At 41.4% G+C, this 22,422-nt stretch overlaps 1 protein-coding gene across 2 annotated transcripts; it reads right to left on the bottom strand.

The window, feature by feature from the left end:
* Positions 1–524: 524 nt before the first annotated feature.
* hdac1 (histone deacetylase 1) lies at positions 525–22,100 on the bottom strand. Of its 2 annotated transcripts, none has more exons than XM_016998136.2 (14): positions 21,944–22,100; positions 15,336–15,448; positions 13,961–14,078; positions 12,679–12,753; positions 12,086–12,224; positions 11,263–11,404; positions 11,058–11,150; positions 10,350–10,458; positions 9,578–9,718; positions 8,370–8,478; positions 8,147–8,277; positions 6,793–6,939; positions 3,838–3,886; positions 525–1,798 (listed from the first exon to the last, which is right to left on the bottom strand). In XM_016998136.2, exons 1-14 carry the CDS (start codon positions 21,990–21,992, stop codon positions 1,768–1,770), a joined length of 1,446 nt encoding a protein of 481 aa, XP_016853625.1. In that variant the 5' UTR covers positions 21,993–22,100; the 3' UTR covers positions 525–1,767. The 2 variants fall into 2 exon arrangements, with proteins under 2 accessions (XP_016853625.1, XP_008120699.2); XM_008122492.3 differs by having other exon boundaries at positions 525–1,801; positions 21,944–22,099.
* Positions 22,101–22,422: the final 322 nt, after the last annotated feature.

Raw genomic sequence — 22,422 nt, 5'->3', positions numbered from 1 at the left:
TGTCGAGAATAAGCAAACAATAGCAACATGATGCAACACGTTTTTTGTTCCTGGGTTACAAATGTCACTTCCTAATTGTTCTATCATAAAAACATCCAAAAAATTTATTAAACTGCAAAAACATTGACTTTGCGGGCGGAGCAGCGTGTAAGACATTTTACTGCAGTACTTTTTCAATGAATATCTCATTATAGAGCTTCAACCAAGTTTGTGGCAGCCACAAAAACAAAGTTTCTGGAGAATAACAATGACTTTCAAAGTAAGGACCACACCATTAAACAGGAAAGAATACTTTCAAACCAGGAACAGAAAATTTTTCAACTGATAGAACCAATTGGGAAATGACATTTATAACCCAGGAACAAAAATGTTACATTTGTGCAATTTATTGTTATTGATAATAAACTGAGGACCACAAAAATGTGTATTTTAGACAACTGCCATTCTTTTAGCGTCTTTTAGAAAACTACCTGTAAGAGACGGATCTACTTTCGTTCTCCCAAACTCAAAGAAGACACCCTTCGAAACCAAGAAACAGACCCATTTTATTACAAAGCTTTTCCTTTCCAAAAAAAACCCCAACGAAAATAAAAGTCCATCTTTTTTGTTGCATTTTAAAAAAAACAAAAAACAAACCCCACAATATATATATCTCCCACCCACCCAAAACCCACACACAAATGCAGTGATCCTTCACCAAGACGAGTATCAAAGGGAGCAAAGAAGAGCCGCCTGGAACTTGCATCCGAGAGAATAGAAAACGGCAAAGACGGAGAGAATTACAAAAATAAAAGGCCTTTTCACCCACAAAACCCACCATTCCCCCCTCCCAAAAAAGACATGGCTATACTGGTTTTCCCACCCCAATAATGTCCCGCGGGTCACTTGCTAAAGCATCTGAGGCTTCTGGGAGTTGAAGTCCAGACTGGGAATCGTTTCCCAAACTATAGATCTCTAGCCTTTTAGACTTCAATTCCCAGAAGCCTCCATTGCTTTGTCCAATGGGAACTGAAATCCAAAACCTCAGTTTGAGAATCACTGATTTAAATGGATGCAATTGTGGACATTGCGCGTTAGATTCACATTGATAAGCACTCCCATCTCGTTCGCACTGCACAGCTGTAGCACTTTCATCCCACTTTAACTGCCTATAAGATCCAGGGGTTTGTAATGTTGATACTAGCACTCTCTGACAAATCTGCACCTCTCACATTAATCCAAATCCTAGGATTTCTGTGTGAGTTGGGAAGTGGCGCCAAAGTGGTGTAAGTGTATAGTGCGGATCCGAAAACGTTGAAATTGGTCGGATGCATTTTGAGAGGCCGACAAGCCACAATGGTGAACAAAGTGAATCCTCTCACATGTGCACAAGTTCCAATTCTATTCCCCTCACCCCAAAACAAAACCCACATATTTCTCCCAAAGTTTTATGGCTGTATCCATACCTCAGAAAAGACTAAGGAAAAAGAAGGCAAAAGCCCATAGAGTGTCCTGAGGGGACGGGAGTCCTTCGAAAAGAAGAGGAAGGGAAAAAGGAGATGGTTTAAAATAATTTTTTCTTTTTTTAAAAAAAAAAGCAATGGCCGCGGGAGGGACATGCCCCCCAAACCGCCCCAGAGGGATCCCGCCTGGTCCCACTGCCTCCAATATATTTATATAGAAATATTTACAGAAAAGTACAAAATAGAAATCTCAGGACGTGAGGAGGGGAAGCGGAGAGAGCGAAGTCGGGGGTCGGGGAGGGTTGGGTGGCCGAAGGGTGGCCTTTTAGGTCGACTTTGTCTCCTCCTTGATGCTGCTGCTGCGGAGACAGAAAGAAGAGGCATGTCAAGAGCTAGATCGAAAGAACGAAAACAGATGACATTTCAAATCTCACATCCGTCCATTCGGAAAGTTCGGCCAGTTTGGCCAAATGAAAGAACCAGCAAAACTCTCCCAAAGGACAGAAGGGGATTCTGCATTTTGCAGTCCCCGTGATGCTGCCCAGATCTCTTCCCAGAGGCCTTGCTCTTCTCTCTCTGGATCATAATACAGTAGAGTCTCACTTATCCAACATAAATGGGCCGGTAGAACGTTGGATAAGCGAATACGTTGGATAATAAGGAGGGATTAAGGAAAAGCCTTTTAAATATCAAATTAGGTTATGATTTTTCAAATTAAGCACCAAAACATCATGTTATACAACAAATTGGACAGAAAAAGTAGTTCAATACGCAGTAATGCTATGTAGTAATTACTGTATTCACGAATTTAGCACCAAAATATCATGATGTATTGAAAACATTGACTACAAAAATGCGTCGGATAATCCAGAACGTTGGATAAGTGAGACTCTACTGTAATAACAACTTAGGGTTGGAAGAGGGCTGCTCTGCATGGGATGGAAAGGATCGTGGCTTTCAAATAGAGAAGTGCGTGAAAAATTTTCCTTCATACTATCGTTTTGTTTCGACCATCTACATAAAACGAACGACGACATTTTAGTACGAAACGATAAGACAACACAATGAAAAGCGCGCAGTCATCATGCTGGCTTTCGTTTTCCTTTCGTTTGGGCCTTGTAATAAACAGGTACTGACAGTGGGCTGCTTCCCCATGACATCTGATGTGTCCCAATGGGTGTTAATAATAATATTAATATAAATAACAATAGTTATTCTGGGACCCTGAGTCTGAGAGAGGAGTGCTTCCCCGTGACATCTGATGTGTGCCAATGGGTGTTAATATTTATATTAATAACAATAATTACTCTGGGACCCTAACCTGAGTCTGAGAGAGGAAAGCCTTCCCATTACATCAGATGTGGACCAATGGGTCTTAATAATAATATTTATATTCATATTAATACCGATAGTTACTCTGGGACCCTAACCTGAGTCTGAGAGAGGAAAGCCTTCCCATTACATCAGATGTGGACCAATGGGTCTTAATAATAATATTCATATTCATATTGATAACAATAGTTATTCTTGGACCCTAAGCTGAGTCTGAGAGAGGAGTGCTTCTCCATGACAGCTGATGTGTGCCAATGGGTGTTAATATTCATATTAATAACGATAGTTACTCTGGGACCCTAAGCTGAGTCTGAGAGAGGAAAGCCTTCCCATTACATCTGAAGTGTGCCAATGGGTCGTAATAATAATATTCATACTAATAACAATAGTTATTTTGGGACCCTAAGTTGAGTCTGAGAGAGGGCTGCTTCCCCATGACAGCTGATGTGTGCCAATGGGTCGTAATGATATTATTAATAACAATAGTACTCTAGGGAAGACCCTAACGTTTAAAACGGTGGGCTAAAAGGGATCGAAACGCCTTCCGTGTGTAGCGATTTTCACCCCTCCAGCCCAAAAACTGAGCGGGGGGGGGGGGGGGGCTCAGTAGCCCTCCCATTGCAGCCAATGGTCCAAAAATTTTGGGGTTTTTTTGTAAGCCAGATGAAAATTCGTGTCATATAGGCGGACCATTTTCATTAGCGAGACATGAATATGATAATGAGACAACACGAATGAAACTACACAAAATGAACAGCAATTCCACACAAATGCACAACACTGCTTTCAAATGCTCAAGGCTCTCTTTCCTTCCTGTTTTCCCCACACACTTTCCCCCTCTCTTACCCCTTCTTCTTTCTTCCTTCTTCCCTTGCTTTCCTTCATACACCTTCCCCTTTCCCATCTCTTCTTTCCTCCTCCCTCCCCTCCTTTTTCTTCCTTCTTCCTTCCTAGCAGCAGCCAAGCTGGAAACAGACCCCAAGGGCCTTCTTTGTGGTCCAAAGAAAAGTATTAAGAGCAAAGGTAAGAGATACCAATGGGCTCCAGAAACAAGATCTCTCACCCTTTGGGCTCCACCGTTTCTTCTTTCGCTTTATCTTCTTCCTTGACTTCTGGAAGAGATCGCAAAACACAAGAGGTTTAGCTGCGGAAAGGTCATCTGGAGAGATTGTTTCATAATCTCCTATTCCCTCTTGTTCTTTCATAATGTCCCCGTTGTTTCTTGCTATCCTCCTCCTAACCCACCATTCAAGGTTATGGAAATGTGGAAAATCTAGCGGCAAGTTGCTTCTTGAACATTGAAGCTGCCAATTTAAAAAAAGGGGAAAGTTCCTAGTCTTCCTGGGTATGCCTGAAAATAATAAATATAATAATAACAACAACAGCAAACCATTATTATTATTAGCAGTAGTAGCAGTAGTAGTAGTCTTGTGTCAATAATAACAATAATAACAGCAAACCATTGTTGTTGTTAGTAGTAGTAGTAGTAGTCTTTGTGTCAATAATAGTAATAATAATAATAATACATCACACAATCTTGGGAAGTGTTCAACTTCTGATACGAAATCCAGCATATCTATCTTGTTTGCTGTTTCATACAATAAAATAATAATAATGGGTTGCTGTGAGTTTTCCCGGCTGTATGGCCATGTTCCAGAAGCATTCTCTCCTGATGTTTCACCCACATCTATGACAAGCATCCTCAGAGGTTGTGAAGTTTGTTGGAAAAAAGGCAAGTCGAGTTTATCTGGACATTCCACAGATATATAAACCCCACTTGCCTAGTTTCCAACAGACTTCACAACCTCTGAAAATGCCCACCATAGATGTGGGTGAAACGTCAGGAGAGAATGCTTCTGGAACATGGCCATACAACCCAGAAAACTCACCACAACCCATTGATTCCGGCCATGAAAGCCTTCGACAACATATTGATAATGCTTGAGCATGTGATCTTTTCCGTTCCCTGGGAATGAAGCTCCCACGTTTCCACTTTATTTTTCCTTAGTAAAGTTGTAGAGCAAAACTGGCAGAGATAGGGATACACATGAAACAAAGCCATGTTTTCATAACTGTTGCTGGTTAAAGAATCACACTGTTCCTGATAAAGAATATCCGTTGGCTTGGGGGTTTTTCAAGAGCAAAGTGTACCCAAAGCCCAGCCTCAAAAGCAAACTTCCATAAAGAAAAGTTAAATACCAGATAATGGGATGGGAAAGCTGTTACCCCCCCCCCCCCCCCCAGGATCCAAAACTTTGGGCATTGAATCCCCCAAAAAACCAGCAAACCCTCTAAAACCCAATTATATTTATATAATTGGAAGTTTTTGAAAGAGTTGGAACAGTTGATGATTCCTTTAGTTTTAAACTTCCTCAAAACGTCTGAAGATGGTACAGGCATTAAGTAACTAAGCTTCTAAGTCACATGTAGATTTCCGCGTGATGCCGATTTTTATTTAAAGCGACATCAAGGAGACAGAACTGTCAAATTGCAAAAGCTGCGAAGACTCACTTTGCTGTTGCCCTGAGAACCAGGAAGCAACAGATTGGGGATTTGCAGGCAGACGGCATCTTATGAAATGAAATGTCCACACGCTTAAAAGTTTACATAACTTGGGATACTGGGACCCTGTTTTCTCAGAAATATGCTCCCAAAAGGTTGGGTTTTGAACAGGCCGAGACCGAAAAAGGAGTTGCATGGATACCTCCGTTTGTTTTCTTGTTAGTATCTAAAATACTAACAAGACCAGACCTTGAAGCGACTCCCCCAAATGTGTAAGAATACAGAGATAGGGATGCTGGGAACCAGAAGACAGCCACACTTTGCACATGCTCACAGCACGCAATGCTACTGGATACATTTCTAAGGTCTAGTTTTGGTTCAGATTCCGAGAGCAGCTTCTCTACAAAAGCATGGAATACCCCATTGACTCAAACCTAATGCTCACCTTTTTTTGGCTAAATAACCTCGCTAAAATTAACCTGCACATTAGATTCACATAATATGGTAATCGTAATGCTGAGACAAAGCGCAGGACTTGCACCTGGAGCTCCTCATCTCTCATTTAATGGCCGTGGCTCAATGCTGTATGATTCTGGGACTCGTATTTTGGCAGTGTAGATGCATCTTGGATGTGTAGTTTAAGGTATTCTGGGTCTGCATGTGTACATGTGTATATATGATATATATGGCATATATGTGATACAGTAGAGGCTCACTTATCCAACATAAACGGGCCAGCAGAACGCTGAATAAGCGAATATGTTGGATAATAAGGAGGGATTAAGGAAAAGCCTATTAAACATCAAATTACATTATGATTTTACAAATTAAGCATCAAAACATCATGTTTTACAATAAATTTGACAGAAAAAGCAATTCAACACACAGCAATGTTATGTAGTAATTACTGTATTTACAAATTTAGCACCAAAACATCACAATGTATTGAAAAGATTAACTACAAAAATATTGACTACTAAAATGCAGACTGCATTGGATAATCCAGAAGGTTGGATAAGCGAATGTTGGATAAGTGAGACTCTACTGTAAATATATATGGTATTTCTCTCCACTGTCAAGGGGTGCATCTACGCTGTAGAATGGATGCAGTCTGACACCACTTTCATTGCCATGACTCAACGCAATGGCATAGCCGGAGCTGCATTTTGGTGAAGAACCAGCACTATTTAACAGAGATGTCTCAGGACGATGTGGAACTACAACTCCCAGGATTCCGTAGCATTAAGCCATAGAAGTTAAAGGGGTATCAAACTGCCTCCATTATCTAGTTTAAATGTACTCTGAGATTGTGTTGGAAGGGGCCACATAATCTGTGAGTGTAGACTGTATGGGCTAGAAAAATTCCTGAAAGCAACCCATAAGTAAAAAAGACAAATTTAGCAATTCACTTGTCTTTCTTTCTCTCTCCTTTTGCAAACATACTCAAGGGTTTGGAACTGGAAAACTTTGCCCTTCCTGCAAAACAAGAACGGTGCAAGTAGCCTGAGTTTCCCACCTTTCTTCTCTTCCTCTTTCTCCTCCTCCTCAGTCTTTGCGCGCTTGGCCTTCTTGAAGTTGGCCACATTCTTGCGCCCGCCTTCGCCTTCGTCCTCGGAATCTGAGAATTCCTCATCGCACGCGATCCTCTTATCCGAGGAGCGGACTGCAAGGCAAATGCAAAGAAAAGGGGTGTCAGAACTGCTACATTTTCCGCTACATAGCCAGAATTGATAAAGTAATTAATTCTGGAAGTTCCTGTGCTACAATTTAGTAAAAGCTTAATCAGGGCTCCATATTTACTGTATTTTCCCCAAAATAAGACCGGGTTTTATATTATTATTTTTTTGCCAAAAGTAGGGTTTATTTTCAGGGGATGTCTTATTTATTTCATATATTGTATATACTCGAGTATAAGCCTAGTTTTTCAGCCCTTTTTTAAGATTGAAAAAGCCCCCCTCGGCTTATACTCGGGTGAGGGTCCTGGTTGGGTTATATTTGGGTCAGCTTATACTCGAGAATATATGGTACATTTATTATTTTTCTCTATTATTATTATATTTATTATTTTTCTCTATTATTGTTGCTACTATTACATTTTACTATTATTATTATTACTTTTATTATTTCAATCTGATTTTTTTATTATTATATTTATTATTATTATATGTATTATTTTACTCTATTATTATTAAACGGATACAGAAGCATATTTACATTGAAGAAGATGAGAATAATGATTTAATCAGAGTCGGACAGTCTTATCTTAAATTTGAGCTTTATGTAAACATTCAAAAACATTTAACCTACTGATGCTTCAATTAATGTAATTTTATTGCTATCTGTTTTTATTTCTGAAATTTACCACTCTCGGCTGGTTGATGTTTTCCCAGTTTTTTTTTTTTTTGTGGTAAAATTAGGTGCCTCGGCTTATATTTGGGTCAGCTTATACTCGAGTATATACGGTACTTCAATCTACAATAATTCATTGACATGTGTGCAAAAATCTATTTTATTTAAAGACAGTCATATAATCTTCTGGAACATCATCAAATATTTTTTATTTATATAGATATAATAATTTATAATTAAAAACATCCATTTCATGGGCTGCAGCTGATGCACTGCTGGCTGACAATCTTAACTGGGGCTTATTTTTGTGGCAGGGCTTATATTATGAGCATCATGCTGGAGTTTATATTCCAGCTAGGCCTTATTTTGAGGAAAACAGGGCAAGAGGCTGATCTGTCTTATGCTCCTTCTGAGAAGTAGAGTGGCTTCCAGAGAGATGCAGACACAAACAATTGTCACCAAGGTTTGCCTGGCTTTTTCTCCAGTAATATTCCCAACAAGGATGTATCTTTGTTACTCACTGGAAATCCGCTTGTCGGGATCTTCCTCGTCTTCATCCGCACTATCTTCTGGCACAGCGTCTTCTGGAATGGGCTGCATCTGGACCCCCGGAGCGTGAGGAAGCATCCGCAGGTTCTCAAAGAGACGCTGCCTGGGATGAAGAAGCCACAGAGATGTCAGAGAACCTCAAAGGTACAGCGACAAGACAGCAACCCCCCCCCCCCCAAGATCCACAGGACTTACTTAATCTTCTCCAGGTACTCGTTGGTGTTTTGGTTCGTCATGTTGGAAGGGCTGATGTGGAGCTTGAAGTCCGGGCCAAAGTATTCGAAGTAATCGTTGTAAGGAAGCTCTGCACAAAAAGTTTAATATTCTTTTAAGGGAGAGGGAACACTTGTTTATAGGTTTGAACGAATTTCATGTCTCACCAAAGGACCCCAAGGCAGAAGACAACATGTAATTGAGACTAAAAAGTAAAGGCAAAAGTTTCAAAAGAAATTAAGCAGCAATGTTATTAAAAATGGAGAATTAAAAACATTTTAAAATAGCTTTGAAATGCCATTTAAAAAGAACAGGATAATAACACTATTTCACTATTACTATTACTATTACTATTAATAATATTCCACCTTTTTCACTCAAAGAAAAAGAGACTCAAAACGGCTGACAATAAAACTAATACAATTAAAAACTACAAATATACAAACATTAAAATGGAATTAAGCATGAACAGTATGAAAAATAAAGTTACATCCTTTAAACCAATTAAAACTTATTCATAGCTAAAACCGCAGCCCCCGACTTGATCTTAAAAGGATGATTATAACAATTATTATATTTAAAATGTATTATTGTTGTTATATGTAAAATATATTATTATTATTATTATTATTATTATTATTACCACTACTACTACTATATTGGCCATACATTTTCCACTTGGGAATGCTAGCACTCCTTAATCTTATCCATTATCCCATTGTCAATTGTTGTTGTTGCTGTTATTACTACTACTACTACTACTACTACTACTACTACTACCACTACTATTAATTGACCACATACTTTCCAACCAGGAGGGCTGGCACCCTTTCATCTTATCCCTTACCCCACTTGTATTATTATTATTATTATTATTATTATTATTATTATTATTATTATTATTATTATATTTTTATTATTATTTGACCATACAATTTCCAACCAGGAGAGCTAGCACCTTTTAATCTTATTCCTTACCCTACAGGATAGTATTATGACTTTTTTAATTAATAAAATGCCTGCACAAAAAAATGTCTTGTCTTGCTGGTGGGAAAAAAGCAGAGAGGGTGTTCCACCAAGTAGTCATCAACAAGGCATTCTCCCATGTCCTTGCCCAATAAGTGTGGAATATTGGTGGGACATGCCTCTACATTAATTCAAATGTAGGTGCCAAATAAGCACTGCTTTACCATTTGGGATCTCCGTGTTCAGGGCCACGGCAGTCTCGTACGTCCAGCACCGGGCCACGTTGCGGATGGTGTAGCCGCCTCCTCCAAGCATTAGCATTGGCAAGTTAAAGCTTTTTATGAACTCCACACACTTGGCGTGACCTGGATGCAGAGGAAAAAGAGAGCAAAAAATGAAGGAAGGAGCATCAGGCTGATGGGGAGAGAACTGGAGGAAAAACGGGAGTAAGTAAGTAACTTTATTTTTCTACACCCCCCACCATCTCCCGAAGTCCGGCTACACGGGTCAGAAGTCCGAAATACAAAGCAATAAATCAGTTAAAACACATTGCAATACAAACACAGTAAAATCCGCAGTTATACAAAACAGTTACCTTAACCAAAACAATACAGTAAATCATAAAAACTCAGTTAACATATAAATCAGTTAAAAATAAAATCAGTTAGAATAAAATAAAATGGGCCACCAGGTTGGTGGAGGGGATGGCATGGCGGGGCCACTTAAACTAAAGTGCAATGATATAATTCTAAAGTGCTTTGGGTCAAAGGACAAAAATGTAAACATTCCTGGACAAAAGAAGCCTAGCCAGTTTGTCCAATGGTCAGGAATTCTTGGAGCTAAAGTCCAAAACACCTGGAAGGCCGCAGGCTGAAAAGCACTGATGCTTCTTCACTTCTAACACTTCATGGGATCAATGTAGGCTAAATTTCAAGTAAAAGCCACATTGGGTAGCAAGCACATACAGCCGACCCACCCCCTAGATGCCTCTTTTACCTTTAATAGTAAGATTGAAGCAGCCTAATCTGTCCCCCGACAAGGAGTCGGAGCCACACTGCAAGGCCACAGCGCTCGGCTGGAACGTCTCCATGACTTTGGACATCACCTGGTCAAGGCAAACAAGAGAGCAGTTTCAGCATCTGGGCCAAGTGTAAGAGGATCCAAAGCCGATAGGTACCAAGGACCTCCTTCTTCAAAGCCTGCTCCAAGGCAGCCCTATTTGCAGCTTTGGGCCTTGAGGCATCATGCAGTATTATCCATGAGAAGTCAAAGACTGCTTCCATTCTGACTTTTTGGGAAGGGGCTTGTTCTATTGTGTACAGTGCTCAGACATCCATCCCAGCTTCAGAAGACATCCCCATCCCTTCCCAGCTTCCAAGGTCCTTTTACGCACCACAGTGATATCACTATGACCAAACATGGATGTAGCAAAGGAGGAGGTTGGAGATAGTAGCTATAGTAGTAGTAGATAGTAGTAGAGGTTGGACTGGATATATGTTGTCTGCCCTTCCTCCCCTGCTAGCACCGCGAAGGAACAGAATTCCAGCCTAAAAGTGCTCTTCCAATATTTGTTAGAGTGTAATGGGACACTCACAACAGAGAAGCAATAAGAAGAAGCCTGAATAAGTCTACATCTTCCCAGCAAATGCCACTCTGAAGGCCGGGGAGTACCCCAGGGAGGCACAAAAGCAAAGGGGAGCGTACCGGCTTGAAAATGGCTTCATAAGATTCGTCATCGATTCCATCCCTGAGAGGATAATTGACGGCGTAGTACTTCCCTTTGCCTGCACCAATGTCCTAGAGAAGGAAAGGAAAGGTGGCACACTGTGGAACGACAGCCAGGGCAAAGCAGGTGGCTGGGATTCTCCAGGGAAAGCGGTGAGGCTGAAACCAGGGCCTCTGTTCTCACCCGCAGGTCTCCTGTTCCAGGAAAGTATTCGCCATATTTATGGAAGGACGCCGTCATCACGCGGTCTGTGGTGTAGAACGCCTCCTCCACACCGTCGCCGTGGTGGATGTCGATGTCCACATACAGCACTCTCTGGTGGTACCTGGGATTGGGAAGAAACAAAAGATCAGGATGGAAACAGGGAGCCGAGTCGTCAAAAATGCTACTCACTGGCCCACGAGCTCAGACATACAAGGAAGGGTGCTCTTTCTACTTAAAATACAGCAGAAGACCAAATTTCTCAAGCTTTCCAAACCATCTCCCTATGAACAGGTCAAGCTAAGGAAAAGAGCAACCCCAAAGAATAACAGATTCAATCCTGTGCACATCCTCATTGTTGATCCATTTGAAACCAAATATCTTGGAACACTTGCCCATTGGTTCCGCCAAATAAGGGAAGGCCAGAAAGAAAATATGCACAATTGATAGGATTCAATTTCCCCATAACACGTTTTGCCCAGGTTCAATACTAAATCTTGGACTTTCCTGGAGGCCATAGATTTATGAGGGGAATGGTAAAAAAGGAAACATACATATAGCCAGAAGAAGTAATGCCTAGGAAAAATGTTTGACAAAGCCGATCTTGATCTGACAGCGGAAGTCCCATGACAGAGGCATAAAGAACATCTCATCCAATGGAGAAAAGCATGACCTATGTAATTAAGGCCCAAGAGCTGCCATGTTGACAAATTAGTACAACTAAGTAATTATGCTGAGGTTCAGGGACATTAGAAATGGCTTCCTCTTCCAGGGATGGAGCTAAGAATCTTGAGATCCAACTTACTTGAGCAACTCCAAAATGGCCAAAACAATGTCGTTGACGTAGCAGAAGCCTGAGGCCTCAGATTTCTTGGCGTGATGCAAGCCTCCTGCCCAATTGACTGCGATGTCCGTCTGCTGCTTGTTCAGTTTCACTGCACTGGCTATATAGAGAACACGGGAATGGTGAGGCAAAGCAAGAAAGCCCAAAAGAATGGGTCAGAGCACTTTTTGAAAAACTCAGGACTTTGTTTGGGATGTCTACATTCTGCAATTGCAAGATTCCCATAAATAGATAGACTCAACATTCAAAGTTCCTAAAACGCAACATTCAAAGTCCATTAGGTCCACTCTCATGGTCCACAACCTGTAAAGGTCCACAACCTTTAAGCATCCAATTACAATACTCTCCAATTTTGCAGGGGTTAAGGAGCACAGGAAAACGCAGAAATAAAAAAAGTACTTTTTTCTGACCTAAGAGAACACTTCTTTAGAAATCTCTAAGCTCTATGGCAAACAAGCACTGCACTATCCAGGTTAAATTAGCCCACCTCCGAAGAGGAAATATATGTAAATCTTTCCCACTGTAATACATTCCTCATCTGAGTTGTCACTTACCAACCGAGCCTCCTGTAGAAAGCTGACAAAACTCAAACAAGCCATCAAAGACAGGGCAATCCTCTCCGACGTTGACTTCAAAAAAGAAAGCAAGAAGAAAAGATTGTGGAGAGCAAATATTTATTGAAAGGCACAAACAGAATCATCACAACAGAGAGGGAGACTTTTTCAAACCTTGAAACAGGCTTTGTACTATGGCAACACCACTTTGAGGAAGAAAGCAATATGAAAGCTAAGCAAGGATGACAAGAGTAGAGGAGTAGAGGAAGAACACAATCTTCCCTACAAACATGTCCAGATAATCTAGATATGTTGAGTACAATAAGAAAGCAGCTGCACTGACACAGGGTGCTTAGTTGCTTACATTTTGGAAGAATATATTACCATTTATGTGCTGATCAATACAAGACTTGACATTTATCCAATCTGTTCCTTGGCACAGAATATATGTTAACCCTTGGAACAAAACACAGAGGGAGAGACCACTACTGTGGGCATTAGAAATAAGTAGGAATGAACACAATCATTCACCATTTGGAGGAGACACATGGAAATGAATGCAAGAGCTCCAAGTTTTCCAACCCTGCATCCAAACAATCCTACTGACCTACAGATCATCTAAAATGCTTCATATGTATTGTCTCAGTTTAGAAGCAGTTATTTTTGGGGAGGATGGTTCCCAGAATGTATGACCATACTGGCTGAAGACTTCTGGAAGGTACGGTCCAAAAAACATTTTTTTCCAGATCTTGGCTTAGACATAACAAAGCACAATTGTTCTTGTAATATTATTATTGCAAGAACAATAAATGCCACTCTTTCAGCTCCTTTTCCAATGTCTCTTTTTCCTCCATCTTTTACTCACAAAGAAGGAAGCAGAACTGCTTCAAGTTGGGTGAAGATACTGGTTTTCTCCCAAACCTTTGTTTATCTCTGCAAGTGCACAACAAGTATTAAAGGGGAGAAGGAAACACTGACCCTTGAGGTTCAGGGCTCATAACTACAAGCCATGTTTTGTTGTTATGTCTGAATGCAGCCACTATCCTGCTATCATAGGAAGATGTCTCAATACAGCCACTATCCTCCTATCATAGGAAGATGGGTTTTCTTCATAAGGCTGGCACAAGAGGCAACACAGAGTGTGCTGCCAAGAGATTTTACTCTCACATTGCCATCTGTCTTACTTTGCGTTCCATCACAACTGTCCTCCAACTATCTTTTGTGTGTGTGTGTGTGTGCTTTTTTTACCCAAGAGCAGACCCTCCTACCCATCAAAGCTTACATCGCTGCATCTGCTTGCTGTACTCAGACATATTGTCTGGGCGAATTGAGCGCAGGAATTTGATGTAGTCGTCACTGTGGTATTTGGTCATTTCTTCAGCACTGGCTTTGTAGGGCCTCTGGAATGAGACAATTTGGGGGGAAAACTTTTTAAACACATTTCCAAGACCAGCATCTTTTCCAATGGGTTTTATACTCAGGAGCCTAAGCAAGACAGAAAAAAGGACGCAAATGACAGGGTCTGGTTTCCACTTGTTTCATTTAATGCAATCAGAAGAAATGGGTTAAAAGCACAAAGAATCTGAGGTCCCGTCTAATTAATAATAATAATAATTGGATTGTCGATATTGCAATCCCAAGTGACAGCAGGATTGAAGAGAAACAACTAGAAAAGCTGGCACGATATGAGAATGTAAAGATCGAATTGCAAAGACTGTGGCACAAGCCAGTCAAGGTGGTCCCAGTGGTGATGGGCACACTGGGTGCAGTGCCTAAAGACTTTGGCCTGCACTTGAACACAGTCGGCGCTGACAAAATTACCATCTGCCAGCTGCAGAAGGCCACCTTACTGGGATCTGCACGCATTATTCGCCGATACATCACACTTGGGAAGTGTCCGACGTGTGATCCAGCACAACAGCCAGCATAGTGTCTGCTGTGGACTCATCTTGTTGTGTTTCAAATAATAATAATAATAATAACAACTTTATTTATATCCCCCAATCTCCTCAAGAGACTCAGGGTGGTTTCCAACATAGCAAGGAAACCATACAACAACAAATCAAATACAATAATGAGCATAAGTACACTAAACATACTATCTAATCCCGTTTGAAACTGCATTACACAGTCAGTGTAGACGCACATTTCAATGCATTATAGGCCAGCATAGACAAGACAATGACACAGGTTTTTAATGTTTTGCTGCTGAGAAGCTTGGAAATGTGTTTTAAAATGATAGACACAGAGTAAATTCTCTGTACTGGAACTAGTGAAATTAAATGGCTGTCTAAGCAGCTTCATTTATTTCAGTGGGTCTGCTCTAACTGGGGTGAAACTGAAGGCACCAAAGACATTGCTTTCTATGGAGTTTAAAGAATATTTACAGCAACCAATTTTGAAACATAAAAGCTAATACATAAACACAAATACATAGTGAAAACACTTTTAGTCAAAACAAATCTGGAAATCTGTTACACCGTATATGTGTTTTGACTATAGTTTTCTCTATGTTGTACATGTTTTGATAACTTTGTTCTTGTTTCCATAGCTGTATACTTTCTATCTTGCGATTCTATCCTTTTGTCACATCTCCTTATAATGTTTTATACAATGTAGACTTTAAAAGGAAGACAGCTTTGCCCTTTTCAACTTACATAGATCTCCATTTTCCTGTAAAGGCCGTAGTTGAGGAGGAGGTTGTGTGTCATCCTGATCCTGTGAGGCTTCATGGGGTGGCCTTGGCCATAATAGTAGTTTCCAATGTCCCCTGAGAAGGAAAAGAGAAAGAGAAAGATGAGACAATACTCGCATCATACTGAAGATAATAAGGACCAAACAGGAGCAAAAAGAAGAAGGGGATGTTCTAGTTCAGTGGCAAAATCCCTGCAATGAATTCCAAAGGTTTCAGATTCATTCTCTGGCATCTTTAGTTCAAAGGGTTTCAAATAAATAGGGAAATGTAAAAATGCTTGCGGCTTTTGACAACCGAGTTGAAATTTTGAGATAGTACGGTAACTATGTTTTAAGATGTGTTTTTATAGACATAGTTAAGTATGTTGTGCTCCGTCTAAAGCCATAAGGAGAAGCAGGTAATACATTTTTTAAAATATTATTGTTGTTTTTGTTGTTGTTGTTATAGAATGAAGGAACTGTCTACATTTAAGAGTTCGGTGGGATTACAATAATATTTTCACTGGGTGCCTCTGAGTTGGGAAGCCCATTTTAACCTTTAATAATTGTATGATTTTGAGTATTGTTTTTAGCAGGGTGACTGGGATAAGTTAGCTATAATGATATATAATGATATAAGTCATGTTTGGGGAAATGGCTGTCTTTACAAATTGTAGAATAACACATTGCTGAAAAATTAATAAATATATAGGTTTAAAAAGAGCAAATCATGTGGCTCCCAAGCTGTCGCGTATCTGTTTGATAATTTTACATATCTGTTTGATAATTTTATGATTTTGAGTATTGTTTTTAGCAGGGTGGCTGGGAAAAGTTATTATTATTGGTATTATTACATTTATTATTTTTCTCTATTGTTGTTGCTACTATTACATTTATTTTACTCTTATTATTATTATTATTATTACATTTATTATTTTACTCTGATCTTATTACATTTATTATTTTACTCTATTTATTATTACATGTATTTTTCCTGTATTTATTATTATTATTACATGTATTATTTTACTCTATTATTATTAAATGGATACATACACACATTTATATTGAAGAAGATGAGAATAATGATTTTATCAGAGTTGGACAGTCTTATCTTAAATTTGAGCTTTATGTAAATATTCAAAAACATTTAACCTACTTATGCTTCAATTAATGTAATTTTATTGGTATCTGTTTTTATTTCTGAAATTTACCACTCTCGGCTTATACTTGAGTCAATGTTTTCCCAGTTTTTTTGTGGTAAAATTAGGTGCCTCAGCTTATATTTGGATCGGCTTATACTCGAGTATATACGGGGTATATAGATTAAGAAGAGCGAATCATATGGCTCCCAAGCTGTTGCGTGACTGCACTTCCCAGTACATGTTTGTTTTATAATTTTACTAGCTGTGCCCGGCCACGCGTTACTGTGGCGTTGTCTGGTGGTGTTGGTGAGAAATTGTTGAGGTAGTGGTGGTATTGAATGTCTGTTGTATGGTTGTCTTTATGTTTAGTATGCATTTGGTTGTTTGTGTACTGTGAAAGTGGTGAGGTCAGAGGGAGTCTATGTCCCTGAGTAGTATTGTATAGTATTTATATGTTGTCCATGTGTTGTAAATGCTTGGATTGTGTCCTGCTGCATAGTAGAAAGGGTTGGGCTGGATGGCCCTTAGGGGTCTCTCCAAACTCTTGTGTCTGTCCCCTGGGCTGAGTAGGTTGCTAGGAGACCAAGTGGGCAGAACTTAGTTTTGTAACTGGCAGCAATTGGATAAAAACAATTATTCCTCTCCCTCTAATTAGGACTTTATTTTTCTTTTCTTTTTGTTGTATCAACCTAGAGCTGTGAATGATGGGTTGTTTTGTCAAATTTCGAGGTTGGGGGGCCTGTAATTTTGTTGTTTTGTCCGCTGCCCTGATGCCACTCTTTTATATATATAGAAGATGATTTTGAGTATTGTTTTTAGTGGGGAGGATGAGGAAGCTAGCCGTAATTGGTGCAGAAAGAGATATCGGTCATATATGGGGAATTTTTAAAATTGTATACTACCATTTAGACTGCTGAAATAATTAAAAATAAACATCTATTTTAAAAAGAGAACAATGTGCCTCCCAAGGTGTTGTGTGACTGCAGTTCCCAGTATGCTGGACAGTGCAGTCCCAAAACACCTAAGGAATGATCACGTCCTACCTCTCCATTCAATGGAGCTGTGCATTGACTCAAAATGAATCACCTTCCTAACTTTTTCTAAATTTCGTTCCAGCTGCGGATGAAAACTGGAATGACAAGTGCTGGAAGATTAGAACTGGGATGGGCAGAAAGGGTGCAAAGCACAGGCCTCTCGGTAGCCCAATCGCCCACAGCGCCTACTTGTTGCTCAAGGTTTGTGCCAATGTCACGGTGGGGCTGTGGGCGTTGCAGAGCTCTCCGTTGCAAAAAATAAAAATATACACAAAACTATGCCTCCAGCATAGCATACAGCAACACGCTTCTCAAAAAAAGAGAAAAGAGCAGCAAGAGTTGCTGAAAAGGCCAACCACATAATCCAGGAGTTGCGTCCCAGAAGGCAAGACAAGACAAACCTTCATAGAATCATAGAATCATAGGATCATAGAATAGTAGAGTTGGAAGAGACCACATGGGCCATCTAGTCCAACCCCCTGCTAAGAAGCAGGAAATCGCATTCAAAGCACCCCCGACAGATGGCCATCCAGCCTCTGCTTAAAAGCCTCCAAGGAAGGAGCCTCCACCACGGCCCCGGGGAGAGAGTTCCACTGTCGAACAGCTCTCACAGTGAGGAAGTTCTTCCTGATGTTCAGGTGGAATCTCCTTTCCTGTAGTTTGAAGCCACAGAGAGATGAACATATAGTGTGGAGGAAGCAACACCACTTAAGAGACTCACAAAATGATAGTTGGTTGCCCAAGGAAACTAATGAGTACTGTTTTCAAATTGAGGTTTTACTTTTATTTTTCAGGAATTGTAGGTACTGGGATGTATAGTTCACCTGCAACCAATGAACACTCTGAACTCCACCAATGATGGAATTGGACCAAACATGGCACACAGAGTCCCCATGACCAACAAAAAATACTGGAGGTCTTTGGAGGGATTTATAAGAGTTAATAATAATAATAATAAATCTTTATTTATACCCCGCCACCATCTCCCCGTGGGGTCTCGGGGCGGCTCACAATGTTACAAAAGTAACAGCGCAAATACATTAACAATACACACAGTTTAAAACACAAGAAGATGATAAAACAAGTTAAAACAAAGATTTAAACAACAGTAATAATATCAATAGTAATAATATCAAACAACCACCAATGCAATTCAGTCAACTTCAAAGGTGGGGGGACTATAGCAGCAATATAAGATAAAATCATTAGATTAAAATATCCCAGTGAAAGGAACCTAATAACATTCAGAATAGAATTATAGTTATAATTATAATGAGTTGCAGTTCACCTACATCCAGAGCGCACTATGAATCTAAACAATGATGGATTGTTTGGCACACGTACCCAATATGGCCAAATTTGAATACTGATGTGTTTTGAGGGGAATTGGCCTGGACATTTTGGACTTTTAGGTACTGGGATTTATAGTTCATCTGCAATCAATGAACACTTTGAACTCTACCAATGATGGAATTGGACCAAACATGGCACACAGAGTCCCCATGACCAGCAAAAAATACTTGGAGATCTTTGGAGGGATTTATGGGAGTTGTAGTTCACCTACATCCAGAGCACACTATGAACCCAAACAGTGATGGATCTGGACCAAACTTGGCATGCATACCTGATATGCCAAAATTTGAATACTGGTGGGTTTTGAGGGAAATTGGCCTGGACATTTTGGAGTTGTAGGTATTGGGATTTATAGTTCACCTGCAACCAATGAGCACTCTGAAGTCCACCAAAGATGGAATCGGACCAAACTTGGCACACAGAGCCCCCACAGCCAGCAAAAAATACTGAAAGTTTTTGGGGAAAATTCACCTTGATTTAGGGGAGTTGTAGTTCACCTACATCCAGAGAGGACTTTGAACCTAAACTCCGATGGATCTGGACCAAACTGGCACACAGACCTGATATGACGAAATCTGATTACTGGAGGGGTTTCGGGGGGGGGGGGGTACTTTTCTTTCTGGGAGTTGTAGTTCACCCACAACCAGGGAAACTGTGACCTCCACCGATGATGGACCTAGACCAAACTTGGTACACAAAATCCCCATGACTAACTCTACTACTGGAGAGATTTGAGGGGACTGACTCATCATGGTGGGAGTTGTAGTTCACCCTACAGCCAGAGAGCACACTGAACCTCACCTATGATGCATCCAGAGCAAACTTGCCCAACATAACAAACTTTAAGAACTGATGGGAGTTTCCGGAGGTTAACCTGGCATGACGAGAGTTGTAGTTCACCCACAACAATTAAAAAATTGCTATTGCTAGTAGTCAATAAATCAGAAATAGATTTATTTATCCACTCCATGAGTGGAGTGCCGCAAGGTTCCGTCCTGGGCCCGGTTCTGTTCAACATCTTTATTAACGACTTAGACGAAGGGTTAGAAGGCACGATCATCAAGTTTGCAGACGACACCAAACTGGGAGGGATAGCTAACATTCCAGAAGACAGGACCCAGACTAGAGAAATGGGCCGAAACTAACAAAATGAAGTTCAACAGGTACAAATGCAAGATACTCCACTTCGGCAGAAAAAATGGAATGCAAAGATACAGAATGGGGGACGATGCCTGGCTCGACAACAGTACATGTGAAAAAGATTTTGGAGTCCTCGTGGACAACAAGTTAAACATGAGCCAACAAAGTGATGCGGCTGCTAAAAAAGCCAATGGGATTTTGGCCTGCATCAATAGGAGTATAGTGTCTAGATCCAGGGAAGTTGTGCTACCCCTCTATTCTGCCTTGGATCACACTGTGTCCAATTCTGGGCACCGTAATTGAAGGGAGATGTTCACAAGCTGGAAAGTGTCCAGAGGAGGGCAACTAAAATGATCAAGGGTCTGAAGAACAAACTCTATGAGGAGCGGCTTAAAGAACTAGGCATGTTTACCCTGCAGAAGACTGGGAGGAGACATGATAGCCATGTACATGATAGCTGCTTTGAGTCTCCTTTATGGAGTACAAAGCAACATAATAATAATAATAATAATAATAATAATAATAATAATAATAATAATAATAATTTTTTCGTGTCAGGAGCAACTTGAGTTGCTTCTGAAGTGAGAGAATTGGCCGTCTGCAAGGACGTTGCCCAGGGGACACCCGGATGTTTTGATGTTTTACCATCCTTGTGGGAGGCTTCTCTCATGTCCCCGCATGGAGCTGGAGCTGATAGAGGGAGCTCATCCACGCTCTCCCCGGGTGGGATTAGAACCTGGCAGCTTTCAGGTCAGCAACCCAAACTTCAAGTCACAAAGCTTTTATCCCCTAGGCCACTGGAGGCCTAAGGAAGGGAAGTCATGGGAAGGAGGGAGCAAGCTTGTTTTCTGCTGCCCTGGAGACTAGGACGCGGAACAATGGCTTCAAACTACAGGAAAGGAGATTCCACCTGAACATCAGGAGGAACTTCCTCACTGTGAGAGCTGTTCAGCAGTGGAACTCTCTGTCGCGGAGTGTGGTGGAGGCTCCTTCTTTGGAGGCTTTCAAGCAGAGGCTGGATGGCTATCTGTTGGGGGTGCTTTGAATGTGATTTCCTGCTTCTTGGCAGGGGTTGGACTGGATGGCCCATGAGGTCTCTTCCAACGATTCTCTGATTCTATAGTGGGAGTTAAGGAGCCCCGGTGGCTCAGTGTGTTAAAGCGCAGAGCTGCTGAACTTGCAGACCGAAATTTCGGTCCCAGATTCAAACCCCGGGAGCGGCGGGAGCGGCCGCTGTTAGCTCCAGCTTCTGCCAACGTAGCAGTTCGAAAACATGCCAATGTGAGTAGATCAATAGGTACCACTCCGGCGGGAAGGTAATGGCGCTGCGCACCACATGACCTTGGAGGTGTCTACGGACAACGCTGGCTCTTCGGCTTAGAAATGGAGATGAGCACCAACCCCCAGAGTCGGACACGACTGGACTTAACATCAGGGGAAAACCTTTACCTTTTTATGGTGGGAGTTGTAGTTCACCCTACAGCCAGAGAGCTCACTGAACCCCACTGATGATGCATCCAGAGCAAACTTGCCCAACATAACAAACTTTAAGAACTGATGGGAGTTTCTGGAGGTTAACCTGGCATGATGGGAGTTGTAGTTCACCCACAACGATTAAAAAATTGCTATTACTAGTAGTCAATAAATCAGAAATAGATGTTTTTCTAAAACTGCCTGCCTTCCTCCATAACCCATCCTGGTGCTGAGAGTGTCCTACCTCTCAGGGCTGTCGTTGCAAGGCCTGAAAGCACAGCTCCCCAACCCACCCTTGGCTCCTTCTTCCTCCTCCATCATCATCCTCATCATCCTCCTCGCCCCCTCCCACCTTTCCTCCCTAGCCCCGCCCCTTCCTCCCGAAGCCCCGCCCCCAACCGACCACCGCCCCCTCCTCACTCGGGGCCCTTCCCGCCTTCCTCTCACCGTCATAATAGTAGCAGACTTTCCGCTTGGTCCCCTGAGTCAGCGCCATCTTCCTTCTCCCGCCGCCGCCTCCTCAGCCCGGGCCCGAATGAGTCCCGCCACGCAACCGAGCCCGCCGGAGGCAGCCTTCAGCGCCATCCCCGCCCCTTTTGGGCCGCCTCGGCCAATCATAAGTGGAGATGCTTCTCCAACGGCCAATAAGAAACTTCCGGAGGCGGGCGGTTTCGAGACAACAAGTTAGATCGAGCGGCGAGGAGTTGCTTGGACTGTACCATTTCCCTCCCAAGGGGAAATTAAAGGGGAGGACGAGAGATATTTATAGTCGGAGTGTACCATTTCCTCACAAGACCACACATTACTTTGCCCTCCCCTGCAAACGAAATGGAAGTTCCCGCAAAGACTGAATAATCGAGACGGAGCGTACCATTATTCCTTCGGAGGGGGGGTGTTACTCTAAAAACTTGGTATGCCTGACTGGG

This window comes from Anolis carolinensis, unplaced genomic scaffold (assembly GCF_035594765.1).
Source record: "Anolis carolinensis isolate JA03-04 unplaced genomic scaffold, rAnoCar3.1.pri scaffold_10, whole genome shotgun sequence".
In the NCBI taxonomy this organism is placed as follows: Eukaryota; Metazoa; Chordata; class Lepidosauria; order Squamata; family Dactyloidae; genus Anolis; species Anolis carolinensis.
Note: the sequence above shows the minus strand (reverse complement) of the source record. Positions and strands in the feature narration are given on the sequence as shown.